The sequence below is a fragment of the Vicia villosa genome, linkage group LG7, assembly GCF_029867415.1.
Source record: "Vicia villosa cultivar HV-30 ecotype Madison, WI linkage group LG7, Vvil1.0, whole genome shotgun sequence".
NCBI lineage: Eukaryota > Viridiplantae > Streptophyta > Magnoliopsida > Fabales > Fabaceae > Vicia > Vicia villosa.
This window is the reverse complement of record NC_081186.1, coordinates 39,144,328-39,163,728: the sequence shown is the minus strand read 5'-3', so window position 1 is coordinate 39,163,728 and position 19,401 is coordinate 39,144,328. Positions and strand designations below refer to the sequence as shown.

At 36.9% G+C, this 19,401-nt stretch overlaps 1 protein-coding gene across 1 annotated transcript; it reads left to right on the top strand.

Annotated features, from left to right (window-relative positions):
• The first annotated feature begins 268 nt into the window (after positions 1-268).
• LOC131618904 (uncharacterized) lies at positions 269-976 on the top strand. The gene is made up of 2 exons (XM_058890060.1): positions 269-391; positions 440-976. Exons 1-2 carry the CDS (start codon positions 269-271, stop codon positions 974-976), a joined length of 660 nt encoding a protein of 219 aa, XP_058746043.1.
• The last annotated feature ends 18,425 nt before the right edge of the window (positions 977-19,401 follow it).

Genomic DNA, 19,401 nt, shown 5'->3' with positions numbered 1-19,401 from the left:
AGTTTCAAGAATCCCATAATTTAAACCTCAAATCATCTATGGAGGATTTCAATTTGACACTAACTTATCCTCAACCGAATTCCCTCTACAATCACCACAACCAACATTTTGAGGAGTCACAAGAAACATATAAATCCGATCTTGAAATACTAATGGAAAATTTCAGTGAAATATCTATGATGACAGAGCGCTTTATGAAAACACAAAATGCGTCGCTAACCCACTTTGAAGAACCACGAGAATCCCATAATTTCAAGTTCGAAGCATCATGGATGGAGGTGAAGAAGGCCCTCCATTCCCATACCACATATTGGGGATGGAGAATAAGAAGTATGAGAAACCTACAAGGACTGAGGAGAGTGAGAAAAAGAAGGAAAAGAAGGTTGTAAAAGTATGTAAGGTGAAGAAACCAAGCAATCCTGCAACTGTCATGGCTTAGGATGTCTCTCCTGAGAAGAAGAAAAAGAAAGAGAAGAAGGAAGTCATTGAGAAATTTGAGATGGATCTGGAGAAATTGATTAAGCAAGCTGTCAATGACAACAAGGAAATGAAATCGGAAGCGTCTAAAAAGGAGAAATCCCTTTCCTGGACAGAAGAAGAAAAAGAGGAGGAGGAAGTATTTGTGGGAACAACAAGTGAAGTGGTGAAGAAGAATGAGGAAGAAAAGAAGAAGCAAAAACAGAAGGAGGAGGCAGAGGTTGAGAAGAGAAGCAAGAACGCTACTGACGTGACTACTTATTACTCTTCAACTGAAGAGGAAGCAGAAAGTGAAAACTCTGGTGAGGAAGAGACAAAGGAGAATTCTGGAGACGTATCTATTGATGAGGAAGAGGAAGGAGAAGGCTCTTCATCCAGTTCGCAAGAATTAGGACAGGCTGAAGGAACTTCTGAGAAGGATGAGGATGTGATTCCCAAGAAGGTGTTGGGAATTGACAAAGCAAGTACCCCTCCAGCAGCAAAGAAGAATTCCAAATAGGCAACTCCAATCCAGACTCTTGTAATACTTGACTCACTAGAGATGAGCCCCGTCAAGCCAACTGAAGAAAAAGGTGTGGATGAGACTCCAGAAGTCTCTAACACACCTAAAAAGGAAAAAGTCAAGCCCCCTCCAAAGCCTGCCAAGAATGAGGCTGAAAAGAAGATGACAGTTGTCAAACCTACCAGAAAGAGCAACAGGCAAAAAGCCTAGCTGGTAAGCGGTGAGGAAAGGCACGCCCCATCTCCCTACTGAACAGTGAGGACCCTGTTCTTACTTTAAGTTTAGGGGAGTGGTGGCTATAGTCACGACTCTCTTCTATCCCACATTATCTTATCAATCAATCATCATCTTTTGTTGTTGCTGTTTTAATTAATTTCCTTTCGTGTCCCTTTCCCTGAATGGTTGTATAAGCCTTTTGCTAAGTTTCTTTTAAATTATGTCTGTTGTAGGCTGTATCAGCCTTTGTGATTAATGAAATGTTATTTTGTTCTCATGAGTGATGCTAAATATAAATAAAAGAAAAGAAATAATAACAAAGCTAACTGAAGTAACATTCACCTTGAGAGCTGACTGTATATAAGCTTGGATGCTCTAGAAGGACTTAAACAATATAAGGGACTTAGACTAGAGGAAGACTATGGCACTACTCTTAAGTTAGAAGCAAGCCATGTCCTAACTCAAGTAGCCTTTTAGGTAACCATCCTGTATTAGATATTTGGTTTGTTTTTAAATATAGAATAGAATTGGACTTAATGCTTTAGGGGTTTTAGATACAAAGGACTGTCACATTCCGGAAACACTACATGACTTAGCCAAAAAGACACACAAAAGTGTGCAATAAGCTCTTGTGCCCAAAACTGGAAGAGCATAGCTTGAAATAAAATTCTTGTGCCCAAAACTGGAGGAATAGTGGTTTGTCTCATCATAATAAGTAGGTTGGTGTCATACCCCAAAATTTGCCCATCATACTTTGGCTCACATAACTTTCAACCGCACAAGACCATACAAGATTTAGGCACACTTACCTGTCTCCTAAGCAACAAGCCTCAACTAGGGTTTTGCTTCTCTCCAAGTAAAATCAACTTCTGATACTTCAAGTGGACTTCATGGCCTCTCATATGCCTCATAGTATCCTCATGCCAAGATTCAAGCTCTAATTCACAAGATTGCCCAATCAACTGCTCAAATAGTCAACAGTTGACTAATTTGACCTAAAAAGTCAACTATGGTCAACATACAGTCAAAACTCCTGATTTTTTGGTCAACATCCTTATTTTGGAGTAAAATTCATCATTTGATCAAAGGTCTATCATTATTCATCAAGGAGAGTTCATTAATCAACAAAAATCAAAAGTTTCTAAATTAGGGTTTTTGACCTAAAAGTCAACTAAACTTTGACCAGCCATAACTTTCACATGGAACATCATAAATTAGGGTTTTTGACCTTAAAGTCAACAAAGTTTTACCCACGGTTTTTTTTAACATCATAAAAAAAACCGTGGGTAAAAGATTGTTGTTCTTCTGGGAACGAATGGGGACGATGAAGTGCTGGGCGCGCGCTCTTTGTTTTTTTAAAATTGTTTCAATTCTTTTAAATTTGTTTATTTAAATTTATGGTGATTTGTTTGACAACAAGCGCAACTGGCTCGTATGGAAAAAGGCGTGCGTGAGATGCCCATCCGCAGGGTCCCGAGATCGATCCTCACCAAGGGCGTATTTTATCTTTATTTTTCTTTGACAATTCTCACTTGCAGATCCAACGCAGCATCTCAATCGCAAGTCTATGGTACACCATCGCTCATCACTGTCAGATCATTCCCTTCGCCAAATCCAACGTACCAGGATTGAGGGACCATCACATGGACTACCAGACTTCCCACGCCCAATTAAAATCTTGGTTTTTTTTTTCCTACTCCCTTTTATTTTATTTTATTTAATTGTTTGCTTTTTATATTTTTTCTACTAAAACCCTAAAAAACTTTTTAGAACATTTTTTTCTTCTTCAGATTAATAATATAATTTTATTTAAATTTAGGTTTTATTTTAAATTTAAGTTTTTATTTTATAATTTTAATTAAGGTTTTATTTTATAATGAATTTGAATAATGTTAATTAATTTTAGGTTAAACAATTAGGTAATTAATTTAGGGTTAACTAATTAATTAGATAAATTAGGATTTAATTTTAGGGTTAATTTTAATTAGGTTTTAAGTTTAACCTTAATCAATAAACCATAGTAAACCTTAATCTATAATGTAAGAGTTGCCTTCTAACCGTAGGTTTTTTAACCCTTAGGTTTGCCATTAGATTTTTTAGCCTTTAGGTTTTTTAGCCATAAGGTTTTTAACCCTGATTTTTCTAAGCTTATATTTTATTCGCGATTTCTCTCCTCATCCCATGCCCTGAGTATGTCTCATGTCTTTAATTATTTATTTATTTAATTTTTGTTGCCTTTATTTTAATTCATTTGTTTTTCTGCCTTTTAAAATCTATAAAATGTATATAGGCTTGCAAAAGGTTTTTTTTTGTAATAGTATTTAGGATTTACTTTTCTGCCTTTATTTTCCGCGCCTTATAACTGCACATCATAACTTGTGGTTTTTATTTTCTGCTATTTTAACTGCGTGGTTAGTAACCCTAGGGAGTGACAACATTGAATTAAATTCAGAATCACTATTTTATAAGATAAAATACCCGAACTGAATCACTTGATTGTAATACACACGCATTTAATGGTAACCTTTCTTATTGTTGCCTTTTGATAAAATAGTCAAGTTCCTCGAATACGAGGATACCTTAGCAAATGTTGCCCTCAGTTCATTATCATCATAAAAAGATCATAAGTCCCTTCGATGTTGCCTTAACAGAAAATGATCTTGTCCCTAGAGGTTGCCTATGATAAACGATGATTGTCCCTTCGAATGCTACGGTATCCCCATTAGTTGCCTAAAATGACTATTATATCCTTCCCTAAAGACTACCTACCCTCTTTATGGTAGGGATAGTCTTATGGCGAATGATAATTCCGATGACCCTTTTCAAATCCAATGAAAGGACTACCTGCCCTCTTTATGGTATGGATAGCCCTTTCCACCTAAAGACTTAAAGAACAGAAATTTAAACTTAGGGTAATTGCTTTTAATTGCTTGCTCTTCTCAAATTCAAAAGTATCTTTTCCCACTTCTTTCGAATCAATTCAAAAAGACTACGCTTATTTACAAGCTAAAGTTCTTCTTCAAAATCTTTTCTTATTCACAGACTACACTTCAAACATTTTAAAAAATAAAAGTGAGCTAAGCAATTAAGAGCCCATGGATAACCATGGATACAAAGGGTGCTTATACCTTCCCTTTGTATAACCTACCCCCCGAACTCAAAATCTTTTAAAGGTCTTTCCTGTTCTTTTTGCCTTTCCATATTGAATAAAATAAAAGTCGGTGGCGACTCTTGCTATTCGCAACATTTCAAAAAGTCAATTCTCCCACCGTGTTACAGAACTGGTGACTCTACTGGGGATATGATAAAAGAGGGGTTACCTTAAAGCTAGGATCACTTTAAATTGTTTGTCTTCTTTGCTTTATTTTTAAGGGTACTGTTTGGGTATATTGTTGTGTGAAAGATTCTAACCCGAATCTCGAGATACCTTAGGTATATGGCATGAGACCAAGGACACTGTACGGCATATACCTCTATGGTTGATATGGTAGCCATCGTTAGTGTGACACTTTGGTTTGTCCTGATGTTCCTTGGGATCCGACTTGAGGAAACATTTGGCTGCTGTGTGGTGTCATTAAGCACTAATTAGCCCCTAGAACCCTAGTTGAACTTGACTGGCCTATTAGAAAGTAGCGAGATGGATGGCTTTGGTTCCGACCGAAGTTGGTTGATACTCAAAGCTACACTCATATGGATTGGACTTTCAGGATGTTTTCGGTCGGTGATTCGATTGCTGAAACTGAAATAATGACTTCGAGAAAGGTCAGTGATATGAGCTCCCTAGAAACCGATCTTTATCTAGGACAGGTTGAACCAACTAAACTTCAGTGGGGAGGGTACTTACCTATGGACTTCACGCAAGCCTTTAAACCTAAGGACACTTGTGTAACTTGCTTGTGTGTTCTACTAACCTTTTGATTTCCATGCAGGTTTTATCGTAGGACTTGTTTGTCCTTACTATCTTACACTTTGCCTGATGCATTGCATTCGCATGACATCATGACATCATGACATCTTAACATATCATATTAACTAACCCTTTCAAGGATCTTAGGAATTTAAGGCATACAATTTCAGGTGCCATTATCAAGGACTAAATTCTCATCAAGGGGCAAGAGGATTTATTTTCCTCTGGCTATTTGTCTTCCAAATCAGAGACATTATACATATCAAGGGGCAAGAGGATTTATTTTCCTCTAGCCGTATACTTTCTAATTCAGAAGTATCCCGAATCAGAGGCTATGACCCACTGGATATGGTGAGCTTGATTCCCCTAGAAGAACATCCAAGAATCAGAGTTCTTCAAACGAAGATGCGACCAAATCATTTTCTAATGTTGCTAACTAAATTCCTTAAAGATCCTTGAAAACATTGCATTTGCATTCATAACATCGCATCACAGGTTTCTACCACAGGTTTCTCATCCTCCCTCGCTGTTTATTTCAGCACAAATGGATCTCGAGCAATCAGTCAAAGACCTTCAGGCTCAGAACACCCAATTCCAAGCTTTGATTCTGAACTTGCCCAAGGGGAAAGACGAGCTGAAAACTCTTCTGCCCAAGAAGGAGAAAAACCCCAGAAGATCTGTGGGTGTCCTTAACATGGGAAGAAGATTCCGAGGACAACTCAAGAAAGCTGAAGAAGTCAAGGTTTCCGAAGAGGAGGACAATGAACAAAAGGACGACGCTAGTGTCAAAACTGATGTGAAAAGCAACCACAATTCTTCCAATCCCTTTGAGGAAGAAGAGGACTACTACTATGAGGATGAACATCCTGACGACAAATACAAGTTGCTAGATGAACGCTTGAAAGATATGGAGATTCAGAAGGTACCTGGGCTGGATTTTAAGGAATTAGGACTCATCTCTGGAATTGTTATCCCTCCGAAGTTCAAGACTCCAAACTTTGCTAAATACGACGGAGTCTCTTGTTCTAAACTACACTTGAGGTCTTATGTGAGGAAGATTCAGCCTCATACTGCATATAAGAAGCTCTGGATCCATTTCTTTCGAGAAAGCCTATCAGGAACACAACTGGAATGGTACTATCAACTTGAGAGTACCAACATTCATACTTGGGAAGATTTGCCTGTTGCTTTCTACAAGCAATACCAAAACAATTCTGATCTCGCACCGACCCGCATGCAACTACAAAGCATGTATATGGGCTCTAATGAAAGCTTCAAAGAGTATGCTCAAAAATGGAGAGACTTGGCTGGCAGATTTCAACCTCCGTTGGCTGACAGAGAGTTGGTTGATATGTTTATGAGCACGCTGACCGGTCCTTTCTATAGTCATTTGTTGGGCAATTCATCGTATGGGTTCACTGAGCTAATATTGATTGGGGAACATGTTGAAAGTGGAATCCGAAGTGGAAAGATTCTAATGACTTCAACTTCTAGTGTCACAAAAAAGTCATACAATGGGAGGAATGAATTCGACACTGTTGGGGCAACCCTGGTCTCTAATTAAGCATCGATACAACAACAAGACAACCCACGTAAACAAGGCGCATCCAAAAGACAATTCACAAAGATCAACATGTCCTTGACTCAAGTGCTACAACACTTGTTGAAAGCAGATCTACTTACACAGATAGCTCCTCATCCAAATCCCAACACTTCCTCCCCTCGCTATAATCCCAACGCGAGGTGTACATATCACTCCAATAGTCCTGGACATGACACTAACAATTGTTGGACATTGAATAATAAGATTCAAGACATGATCGATGCTAGGGAAATCAAGTTCGACCCTCCTGCAACCCCTAACGTGATCACTGCTCCCATGCCTCATCACAACAAGATTGATAATGCTGTGAATGGTTAGACGGACGAACTTTTGAATCATTAGATTTACTTTCATTTGCAATTTCTATTCTATTTGTTTAAACATTCGACTCATGATAGACATTATCTGTTTTAATAATCATCATTAGTGCATTGCATATGTTTGTCTTGAATAAATTATTTCGTTATCACTCACTTAAACTGTGTTCACTTTGTTTTATTTTGTGATATTCAACTTGTAACACCCTTCTAAATACCCCGAAAAACATAGCGCAAAATTAGAGTTTAACATGTATAAAAGGGCGTCACAATTTATTTAAAATAGAATTCTACATTCATGGTCATTCTCTACTGAGAAACAACATTTGATTGGAATAAAATTCATGTTTATCACAGCGGAAATTAAACAAACTTTGGATAATTCTTAAAACCACATAAAATACTATTCATAAGGTCACATGCCTTAATTTCAAAAGAAATAATTATCCAAACAATCAAACTAAAATAATAGAGCATAAACAACTCTCAATCAAGCGTTCCCCAGTGTTACAAGTCTCAGAGCATGACACCGACACCTATTTATTAAAACTAAAGACATGACTTTACAAGCCATCCTCACCGATCGCTTAAGCCGCTACTTCAATCTGAAATCATCAAAGTAAGGGTGAGACTACATCATAAATTAAATAGCATTATAAATCGTCAGATATAGAATTCATAAGCAATTATCCACCCTACTTAGCATATTCAGATTTACCAATTCATACCAATCACAAGCATAAGTCAATAGTATGCACCAATAACACAACACCATCATAACACCGGATTTCATCCTGACATGTCACAATTTATACAAAAATCATGCAGACTCTTATGCATGTGGTACCAAACATGGGCTAAACCCATCCGACTGATCTATTCCTCACCAAGATACAGCCCAACCGGCACAAATTCCACACAATGGGAATTATGCCCACCATTTTGATCCACAACATCACCGAGATCCATCACTAAAATGCGTATGAATGAATGCACACATATGTTATACTTACAACATCACCAATCCGATGAACAACATCGTCTCACATAACTCAACATAGTTATCACCAACAAGTATGTACATGTATCATGCATCATTCAAAACAAATCAATCATCATCATACGATCAAAACAATCACCGGTTACAACCACGACATCATAACAGATTAAACATTCATCAAAACACATGATAACCATATCTACCACAAACAACATCCATTTGCATAACAAGCAGAAGTAATCACATTATAACAACCCACATCATTGCACATATTCAATTATGCAAATAACAAATCATTGCACCTCATCAACTATGCAAACAAGAATAAACCACATTTGAAGAAAATGATACTTTTCAAAATAAAATCAAGTTATTTTTGTTTTCTTTATTTCATATGGTAGAGCATTCAATTTAAGAAACAACGTCCAAAACGGCGTCTAAAACGGACTTACGGTTTGAAAATTAGAGCTGTTTGAAGTTAGAATAGTTTTCAAAATGTGCTGCTGGAATTTGTACTGGAACCTGGTTCCTCCCCAAGTGGGAACCAGTTCCTGGACCCAAAATGCTATTTTTAACGTTTTAAAACAGTGGAACCCGGTTCCTCCCACATGGGAACCGGTTCCCACGAACCCAGTAGCTAAAAAACATGATTTTTAAGGCTTTTATGCATCCCAAACACATACCAACTCATGCCATTACGAAATTGATCACCAATATAATCAAAATACTCCAAATACATGATTCTAATGCCCAAACAACATACCATAACACCATGTAACAATACTACATAATCAATTGCAGTCAATTCATCAAATCATGCATGTCAGTGTTGGAATTTCACAAAACCTAACATCCCAAATAGAGATTCTAATCCCTTAATTCAATCCTATCATCATCAAAATCATAATACCATATAATTAGAGTAATCACCCCATACCTGGAATTAGGTTCTTGATTCTCCTTGAGCTTTTGGGGTTTTCCTCCTCCTTGCTCCTCTTCTTTTCTCACGATGAATGTTTCTCCCAATTCTTTCTCTATTCCTCCTTCTCTTCTTTTTCCCCAATAATAATAATAATAATAGGAATATTAGGATTATACTTAGAGAATTTTACTCCTCACACCCTCACTTTACTCCTTACATCCAAATAGTCACTTTTCCTTTTATGTATTTAATTTCCTTTAATTCTCAAAATTAATTATAATTCCAAATTCTAATTAAATAAATAATTAAAAATTCAAATTATTTAATAATTGTAAATACGGGTGTTACAACTCTCCCCCACTAAAAGAGTTTTCGTCCTCGAAAACATACCTTAGATGAAAAGTTTTGGGTAAGAGTCCTTCATCTAGCTCTCAAGTTCCCAGGTAACATTTCCACCTGCTGATCCTCCTTCCAGAATACTTTTCTTAATTTCAGCAATGTCCGGAACACACACTCTATCACCAAATCTCATAACACCATTCTCATCAATTCGGAATTCCCCTCCTTGACCTTGGTTAATTAATGTCAATTTATCAACTAAACCAACATCAGATTTCTGTCTATTTCTAATCTCATCAAGAATACCATTAGTCAACTTCAGCATACCCAACTTAACACCATTAAGAGTGTTCTCACGAACTAGACTCAAGTCTCTAAATTGTTCGACCAACTCTAATCCACACACCATCAACATAGACACATGCAAAGCTTTCCTACTTAACGCGTCTACAACAACGTTCGCCTTATCAGGATGGTAATCCAAACCAAAATCATAATCCTTTAGGAATTCTAACCACCTTCTCTGCCTCATATTAAGCTCTTTCTGATCAAAGAGATATTTCAGGCCCTTATGATCACTGAATACCTCGAATCGAGAACCATAAAGATAGTGTCTCCGTATCTTCAAAATGAATACCACTACCGCCGCCAACTCCAAATCATGGGTCGGATAATTCCTTTCTTGAACCTTCAATTATCTCGAAGAATAAGCCAGTACTTGCTTATCTTGCATCAACACACCTCCTCAACCCATCAGTGAAGCGTCACAATACAAATTAAAAGACTCCGCTGAATTCGGCAAAAATTAAGATCGGAGCACTTGTTAATCTCTTTTTCAATTCTTGAAAACCTTTCTCACATTCAGAATTCCACACGGACACTTGTCCTTTCCTTGTTAACTTAGTCATTGGCAATGCCACCTTCGAAAATCCCTTAATGAATTTCCTATAAATACTTGCAAGACCAAGGAAACTACGAATCTCTGAAACATTCTTCGGCGTCTCCCGCTGAGATATTGCTTCTATCTTTGTAGGGTCTACAATAATGCCATTCCTCGAAATCACATGACCGAGAAAACTGACTTCCTCCAACCAGAATTCACACTTTGACAACTTCGCATAGAGCTTCCCTTCCTTCAATATTACCAATACAATCCTTAGATGTTCCGCATGTTCTTCATCACTCTTTGAGTAAATCAGAATGTCATCAATGATCACCACTACAAAATTGTCAAGATACGGATGAAATATCTTGTTCATATACTCCATGAAAACACCAGGTGCATTAGTAACACCAAAAGGCATAACAGCATATTCATAATGTGCGTACCTTATCCTGAATGCAGTCTTTTGAATATCTTCCGCCTTCACACGAATTTGGTGATATCCAGACCTCAGGTCAATCTTGCTGAACACGCAAGCTCCAACTAGCTGATCCATCAAATCATCAATCCTTGGTAAAGGATATCGATTCTTGATCGTCACCTCTTTCAACTGCCTATAATCAACGCACAGTCTCACCGAACCTTCTTTCTTATTAACTAACAACACCGGAGCACCCCACGGAGAAACACTCGGACGGATAAATTTCTTTCCAATAATTCTTCGAATTGTTTCTTCAACTCAGCTAATTCCGATGCCGATATGCAGTACGGTGCCATCGACACAAGACTAGTTCCAATAATCAAATCTATAGCATATTCCACTTCTCTTTCAGGTGGTAACTCACTAACATCTTTTGGAAAAACTTTCGGAAATTCACCCACCACAGGTAATTCACCACTCTTAGCTCTTCCTTTCACTCCCATCAAAGAACACAACATAAATACTACAACTCCATCGTTCACAGCTAAATTCATTTGCTTAACTGACATGGTCTAATCTTCGACACTAACGGCTTCAAGAAAACTAATAGTCTTCGCAACTATGATCATTTATCTTACTTCATCGTCCTTACTATGGTTTCTGTTAACTTATATGGTTCACAAGCTTCAACCAAGCTTCATTCGTATTCTTCACTTTATGCACAATTAAGATAGCAAGACCATTCTATAACATCCAATACGATCCCGTCTACTATCAAAAGAGATTAAGGGTGATCAGTTCCTCAATTTGTCAATAGATAGCCGACAACCATTTTGGAGTATGAACCATCATTACTAACATTAATAGTATTCTTTCCATCTTGCGCTCACGGTTCAAAAGATCCCAACAGCTCAAACAACTCCTGCAACTTTTCCAAAATTAAAATATTTTTCAAAAGTAATAGGGGAACCCGGTTCCTCCCTATATGGAAACCGGTTCCTATAGCCCAGGATTTCCACTTCTCTGATTTTTGTACCAGAACTCGGTTCCTCCCCACTAGGGAACTGGTTCCTGTATGTCCTGTAGCAGAAAATCCAAATTTTTTTTAACTTCTATGCATTCCAATCAATACTCATAGCACCAAATACGAAATTGCATATAGAGATCACCAACATACATCCAAATACATGCTTTTAAACACCAAACAGTTCCACACTAAAATCTAAAACAATTTGTCACTTAATCGTGGTTCCTACGTCCATCTCTCTGCAAGGCTACTTAAACAATAATCTACTGAATTCCATCTTATGGCAATATTTCTTTTTCCAAAACGTCCTAACGCGTTAAACAACCAGAACTTTAAATCCATATTACCTTCAAACTCGCGAAGCAACGAAGCTTCCAATACACTTACGCTATAGCCATCAACGGCACAATGGTCTAATATCTCACCATCATACACATCCGAGAAGTAGGCTTCTCCCCCACTTAGCTTCAACTCAATTCCTGCAAGCAACAGATCAGAAACACTTCAAGTACCGACAGTGTTTCACACACTTATCGCGTACAGAGAAATAAATATCGTTAGACGACACTGGTCGGACGAACCGATCTGCTCTGATACCATTATTGTAACACCCTTCTAAATACCCCGAAAAACATAGCGCAAAATCAGAGTTTAACATGAATAAAAGGGCGTCACAATTTATTTAAAATAAAATTCTACATTCATGGTCATTCTCTACTGAGAAACAACATTTGATTGGAATAAAATTCATGTTTATCACAGCGGAAATTAAACAAACTTTGGATAATTCTTAAAACCACATAAAATACTATTCATAAGGTCACATGCCTTAATTTCAAAAGAAATAATTATCCAAACAATCAAACTGAAATAATAGAGCATAAACAACTCTCAATCAAGCGTTCCCTAGTGTTACAAGTCTCAGAGCATGACACTGACACCTATTTATTAAAACTAAAGACATGACTTTACAAGCCATCCTCACCGATCGCTTAAGCCGCTACTTCAATCTGAAATCATCAAAGTAAGGGTGAGACTACATCATAAATTAAATAGCATTATAAATCGTCAGATATAGAATTCATAAGCAATTATCCACCCTATTTAGCATATTCAAATTTACCAATTCATACCAATCACAAGCACAAGTCAATAGTATGCACCAATAACACAACACCATCATAACACCGGATTTCATCCTGACATGCCACAATTTATACAAAAACCATGCAGACTCTTATGCATGTGGTACCAAACATGGGCTAAACACATCCGACTGATTTATTCCTCACCAAGATACAGCCCAACCGGCACAAATACCACACAATGGGAATTATGTCCACCATTTGATCCACAACATCATCGGGATCCATCACCAAAATGCGTATGAATGAATGCACACATATGTCATACTTACAACATCACCGATCCGATGAACAACATCGTCTCACATGACTCAACATAGTTATCACCAACAAGTATGTACATGTATCATGCATCATTCAAAACAAATCAATCATCATCATACGATCAAAACAATCACCGGTTACAACCACGACATCATAACAGATAAAACATTCATCAAAACATATGATAACCATATCTACCATGAACAACATCCATTTGCATAACAAGCAGAAGAAATCACATTATAACAACCCACATCATTCCACATATTCAATTATGCAAATAACAAATCATTGCACCTCATCAACTATGCAAACAAGAATAAACCACATTTGAAGAAAATGATACTTTTCAAAATAAAATCAAGTTATTGTTGTTTTCTTTAGTTCATATGGTAGAGCATTCAATTTAAGAAACAACGTCCAAAATGGCGTCTAAAACGGACTTACAGTTTGAAAATTAGAGTTGTTTGAAGTTAGAATAGTTTTCAAAACGTGCTGCTGGAATTTGTACTAGAACCCGGTTCCTCCCCATGTGGGAACCGGTTCCTGGACCCGAAATGCTATTTTTAACGTTTTAAAACAGTGGAACCCGGTTCCTCCCACACGGGAACCGGTTCCCACGAACCCAGTAGCTGAAAAACATGATTTTTAAGGCTTTTATGCATCCCAAACACATACCAACTCATACCATTACGAAATTGATCACCAATAACATCAAAATACTCCAAATACATGATTCTAATGCCCAAACAACATACCATAACACCATGTAACAATACTACATCATCAATTGCAGTCAATTCATCAAATCATGCATGTCAGTGTTGGAATTTCACAAAACCTAACATCCCAAATAGAGATTCTAATCCCTTAATTCAATCCTTTCATCATCAAAATCATAATACCATATAATTAGAGTAATCACCCCTTACCTGGAATTAGGTTCTTGATTCTCCTTGAGCTTTTGGGGTTTTCCTCCTCCTTGCTCCTCTTCTCTTCTCACGATGAATGTTTCTTCAATTCTTTCTCTATTCCTCCTTCTCTTCTTTTTCCCCAATAATAATAATAATAATAGGAATATTAGGATTATACTTAGAGCATTTTACTCCTCACACCCTGACTTTACTCCTTACATCCAAATAGTCACTTTTCCTTTTATGTATTTAATTTCCTTTAATTCTCAAAATTAATAATAATTCCAAATTCTAATTAAATAAATAATTAAAAATTAGAATTATTTAATAATTGAAAATACGGGTGTTACACAACTCCTGCTAAGCTGTAAGCCTTCTAAGGGAGGATGACGAAAACGATACGGCAACCACTTACAGTATGCGTTTGAACGGACTATGCTGACGATGTACAGGTATTGCTTCAGTTCCTAAACGGTGGATATATAAGGATATTAATCCCTCATCAACCCCTTTGAGCCTAAGAAGTAGAAGTTGTTTCGTACAGATTAAACCCTTAATCATAACCTGGGGCAGGGTAGTTACTCAGTTAACTAAATTATACTAGCTGTTGTTTATACCAAATAATGATGGGTTCCCGCAACCATTAAGTCAGGCAGTCAATGTCCACCAAAAATAGAAAAAAAATTGTTAAGTCAAAACCTGTGAAGGAGACTTATCAAAAAGTGAAACATCCCGGTGACTGTAATCTCAAAATAAACAGTTCAGGCAAAAGTTAGGGATAACAAAGTCAAAACAAGAGGTCGCTACAAATCCTCGACAAAAGAAAATATGACCAAAAAGGATGACTGCTTGTCCAAATAAACTGTCGGTGCTCTAACCATCATCAAACGTCAATGTTACGACTTCAAGCTCTGCTAATACTTAAATGAAAAGTTAACTGAGCATAGGATCGAAGAACATCACGAAGAATGGGATGGGTACAAATAAAATTTGAGCCATTATCCTTTGTTTCTTAAACCGTGAACCAAGCCACTTTACAACCCTTGAAAGTCTTAACTGAAGCATGGTTAGTTTGAAAGCATACTGTCACCAAAAGGTGTCCTGACTCCTTAAGGTTTGCCATAAATGCTGAGTTGATATCACACTTTTACATCTCCTGTTTTAATGTTTTCAAAAACTCAAGACAGACATATGCATTGCATCTCATGAATTCATTATTAAACATATTCTGCTACATAATTTCAAGTGTTAGCATCAGGAAGAATTTGCACAGGGTACAACTAATGACCAAAAGTTATCTCGACAGACGAAATCATTTCAAAAGCAACGTCTCCTACATGTACAAGGGGCATGACACAGCTTATCCAGTGATCTGGGGAAATCAGGTCAAGAATCCGAGAATCCCTCAAGAATGCCAAACAATCAGGGGCATGCACCCAAGTAGGTCCGAAGCTACTTCCCGATCAGTCAGGGGCATCATACTAAGTTCATGGGTGCTAGGGGCATGTCACCCATAGTACACATCTCATAAGAGGTCATCACGAGGGAATATCTTCAAATTCCCTACTAGCAGGGGCAAAGCTGTGCAAGGCAGGTTTGATACTTCGACCAACACACATTGGTGTGTCCCAATCAACACAAGTCTAGGAATGGCAGTTACTATAACCACTGGGGGCAATGTTCAAGGCATCCATGTCCTCCCACAGATCCAGTGTCACAGGATCATATCCCCACAAAGTAATCTTCAAGTAGATATCTTCAATCCCTCCTCCAACACGGTCTATTCATCTTTCTTATCCCCAGTCAGGGTGCATCAACGATCAATCATTCAAATGGCTCTAATCCCCAGGCAGAAATCATAAATCCCCAGCTGAGCATCTTCAAAACAAGATCAGACATCAAAATCACAATGATATAGAGATTTATTTTCTCAATCAAGAAAAATCACTAAAATACTCTGTAGCATAAATCATGTTCATACATCATATATCATAAACATATTCATACATTGCATACAGTACCTCATAATAAATTCATACATAGCATGCAAGTTTCTCATTTATTTTGAGAGACTCATCACATAATACATGCATCATGACATTGCATAAAAACTGACTTTGCCTTTCAGGTCGACCAACCGTTCAGACAAATACCATCAACAAATCAATCTCTATCAGATATATACTCTAGAAAGCATATCCCTCCAAACATTTTGAAGACACCTTATCAGATATACATTCCGGAAGCTTGAACCCCGGACATTCTGAAAGTTCCAATCAGATGAACATTCTGGAAGCTTGACCCCCAGACTTCTGAAACATTCCAATCAGATATACATTCCGGAAGCTCGAACCCCGGACATTCTGAAAGTTCCAATCAGATGAACATTCTGGAAGCTTCACCCCCAGAATTCTGAAACATTCTTATCAGATATACATTCCGGAAGCTCGAACCCCGGACATTCTAAAAATTCCAATCAGATGCACATTCTGGAAGCTTGACCCCTAGACTTCTGAAACATTCTTATTAGATATACATTTCGGAAGATCGAACGCCGGACATTCTGAAAATTCCTATGAGGTGCATATTTTGAAAGAATCACCCTCTAGACTTCTGGCAATTATCTCTTTTAGATGTCATCTTTAAGCCCATCTCCAACAAGCACTTCTCAATACTTCAAGCTCGGATATAGTCTAATGTACGAGTGATTCTGACTTTCATATTATTAAAACCAGATGGCATCTCCAAGCCCATCTCCGGCAAAAGTCCCTATCTCAGCAAGGGCAAATTTCTGGGTATTCTAGTGTTCAATCCTCTTCCACCTTTAGATCCCGACTGGCACACAAGCCAATCTACATCTTCAGGTTCAAGAAAATTGAACAGGGGCAGTTGTCATACCCCAAAACTTGTCCATCATATTTTGGCTCACATAACTTTCAACCGCTCAAGACCATACAAGATTTGGGCACACTTACCTGTCTCCTAAGCAACAAGCCTCAACTAGGGTTTTGCTTCTCTCCAAGTAAAATCAACTTCTGATACTTCAAGTGAACTTCATGGCCTCTCATATGCCTCATAGTATCCTCATGCCAAGTTTCAAGCTCTAATTCACAAGATTGCCCAATCAACAGCTCAAATAGTCAACAGTCGACTAATTTGACCTAAAAAGTCAACTATAGTTAACATACTATCAAAACTCCTGATTTTTTGGTCAACATACTTATTTTGGAGTAAAATTCATCATTTGATCAAAGGTTGATCTTGATTCATCAAGGAGAGTTCAGAAATCAACAAAAATCAAAAGATTCTAAATTAGGGTTTTTGACCTAAAAGTCAACTAAACTTTGACCAGCCATAAATTTCACATTAAACATCATAAATTTCCCAAACAAAGCCTAATTTAAAGGAAATTTAATTATCTACAACTTTGTCTTTCTAATGCCAAGGCCAGAAATGCTTCCTTTGGAAGATATGAGCCAAAACATTACAGGTCCTTTTTGAAAGTAAACCAAAAGCAGTTTTTTGTCAAAGCCCATATCATCAAGATAAAATCTTCAAATAGAAAAAAGGTTCCAAAGTGTCTTGTAGAGGAAACCTTGGGATTTCCAAAAAGTCCTAGAACACTTCCATATCTTAAATATTGAGGGAGATATGCCTTGTCAAAGTTGGTGAATTTTTGGGTGAAACATGTGAAGTAAATAAGGCCCAAATTGGATTTTTTTTGCAAAGAAGTCCAACTTTTTATGATCCAATCTTGTTACTCAAGTTATCTAGAAGATCTAACCTGAAAGCCACGAATTATTGATAATTATTTGATTTTTTTTTAGTGAATTTTATTCATTAAAATTATGGAAAAAGTCAAAGATTTGATGAAAGTTTTGAAAAGATTTGTTTTGGTTTTAAGTTCCAATCAATTTCAATCACATTATGTATCAAATATCTAATGAAATTCATAGGGAAGCAAGATTGGTGAGAGAAGATGCAATATTGGTCAAAAATAGCAAGATTTACATCAAAGATATTCATCCAAAAAAATCAAATCAAATCTCATGATTTTATGGGGATTCAACACAATCTTATTTCCCTAATTCGTTCTCCTATAAATACACAAGCCGTCTACATGATTAAGGGATGAATTTTTTTGCACAAGAATCCTATTCAAGAGCTTACAAAACCTTGATCCAAGATGAGGCAGGAAGTGAAGTTCTAGTTCGATTCAGGCCAAACAAACCATCTCAATCAATTCCCTGATACTTTCTGGACGTGATACAATCCCTATCATTAACTAGAGCAAGCGAATTCACGCTCACCATCACCGCGGTTTGCAGTTTTTTTTCTTGTCTCAAACTATACCATTCACGCATCATAAACATAATGTAATACCATATTCTTATTCACATGAACGCATGGATTGTTTCTGGGTTGCTTAATTTTAGTTTTGACGCAGATATGGCCGTATGCCATTGCTAGGGTTCGTATTCCTCAAAGAGGGGGATTTTGATTTAACGCGATTTCAGGACAAATTATTGGACCCATTGGATTCGTGAGAGGGTTTATGATTGATTTGGGCCATGTTTTTGTGCTTATCATTGACGATTTGTAGGTTTTAAGAGATAAAGCTTTTGGCCGCGACAAAAAAAACCGTGGGTAAAAGTTTGTTGTTCTTCTGGGAACGAATGGGGACGATGAAGTGTTGGGCGCACGCTCTTTGTTTTTTTAAAATTGTTTCAATTCTTTTAAATTTGTTTATTTAAATTTATGGTGATTTGTTTGACAACAAGCGCAGCTGGCTCGTATGGCAAAAGGCGTGCGTGAGATCCCCATCCGCAGGGTCCCGAGATCGATCCTCACCAAGGGCGTATATTTTCTCTATTTTTCTTTGACAATTCTCACTTGCAGATCCAACGCAGCATCTCCATCGCAGGTCTATGGTACACCATCGCTCATCACCGTCAGATCATTCCCTTCGCCAAATCCAACACACCGTGATTGAGGGACCATCACATGGACTACCAGACTTTCCACACCCAATTAAAATCCTGGTTTCTTTTCCTACTCCCTTTTATTTTATTTTATTTAATTGTTTTCTTTTTATATTTTTTCTACTAAAACCCTAAAAAACTTTTTAGAACATTTTTTTCTTCTTTAGATTAATAGTATAATTTAATTTAAATTTAGGTTTTATTTGAAATTTATGTTTTTATTTTATAATTTTAATTAAGGTTTTATTTTATAATTAATTTGAATAAGGTTAATTAATTTTAGGTTAATATAAATTAGGTTAAACAATTAGGTAATTAATTTAGGGTTAACTAATTAATTAGATAAATTAGGATTTAATTTTAGGATTAATTTTAATTACGTTTTAAGGTTAACCTTAATCAATAAACCATAGTAAACCTTAATCTATAATGTAAGAGTTGTCTACTAACCGTTGGTTTTTTTACCCTTAGGTTTGCCATTA

Excerpts from the sequence above, each read along its gene's own strand:
- LOC131618904 (XM_058890060.1), top strand. The coding sequence starts at position 269 with ATGGATGGAGGTGAAGAAGGCCCTCCATTCCCATACCACATATTGGGG. Across the intron at positions 392-439 it reads AGGAAAAGAAGGTTGTAAAA|GATGTCTCTCCTGAGAAGAA; the intron begins GTATGTAAGGTG and ends GTCATGGCTTAG.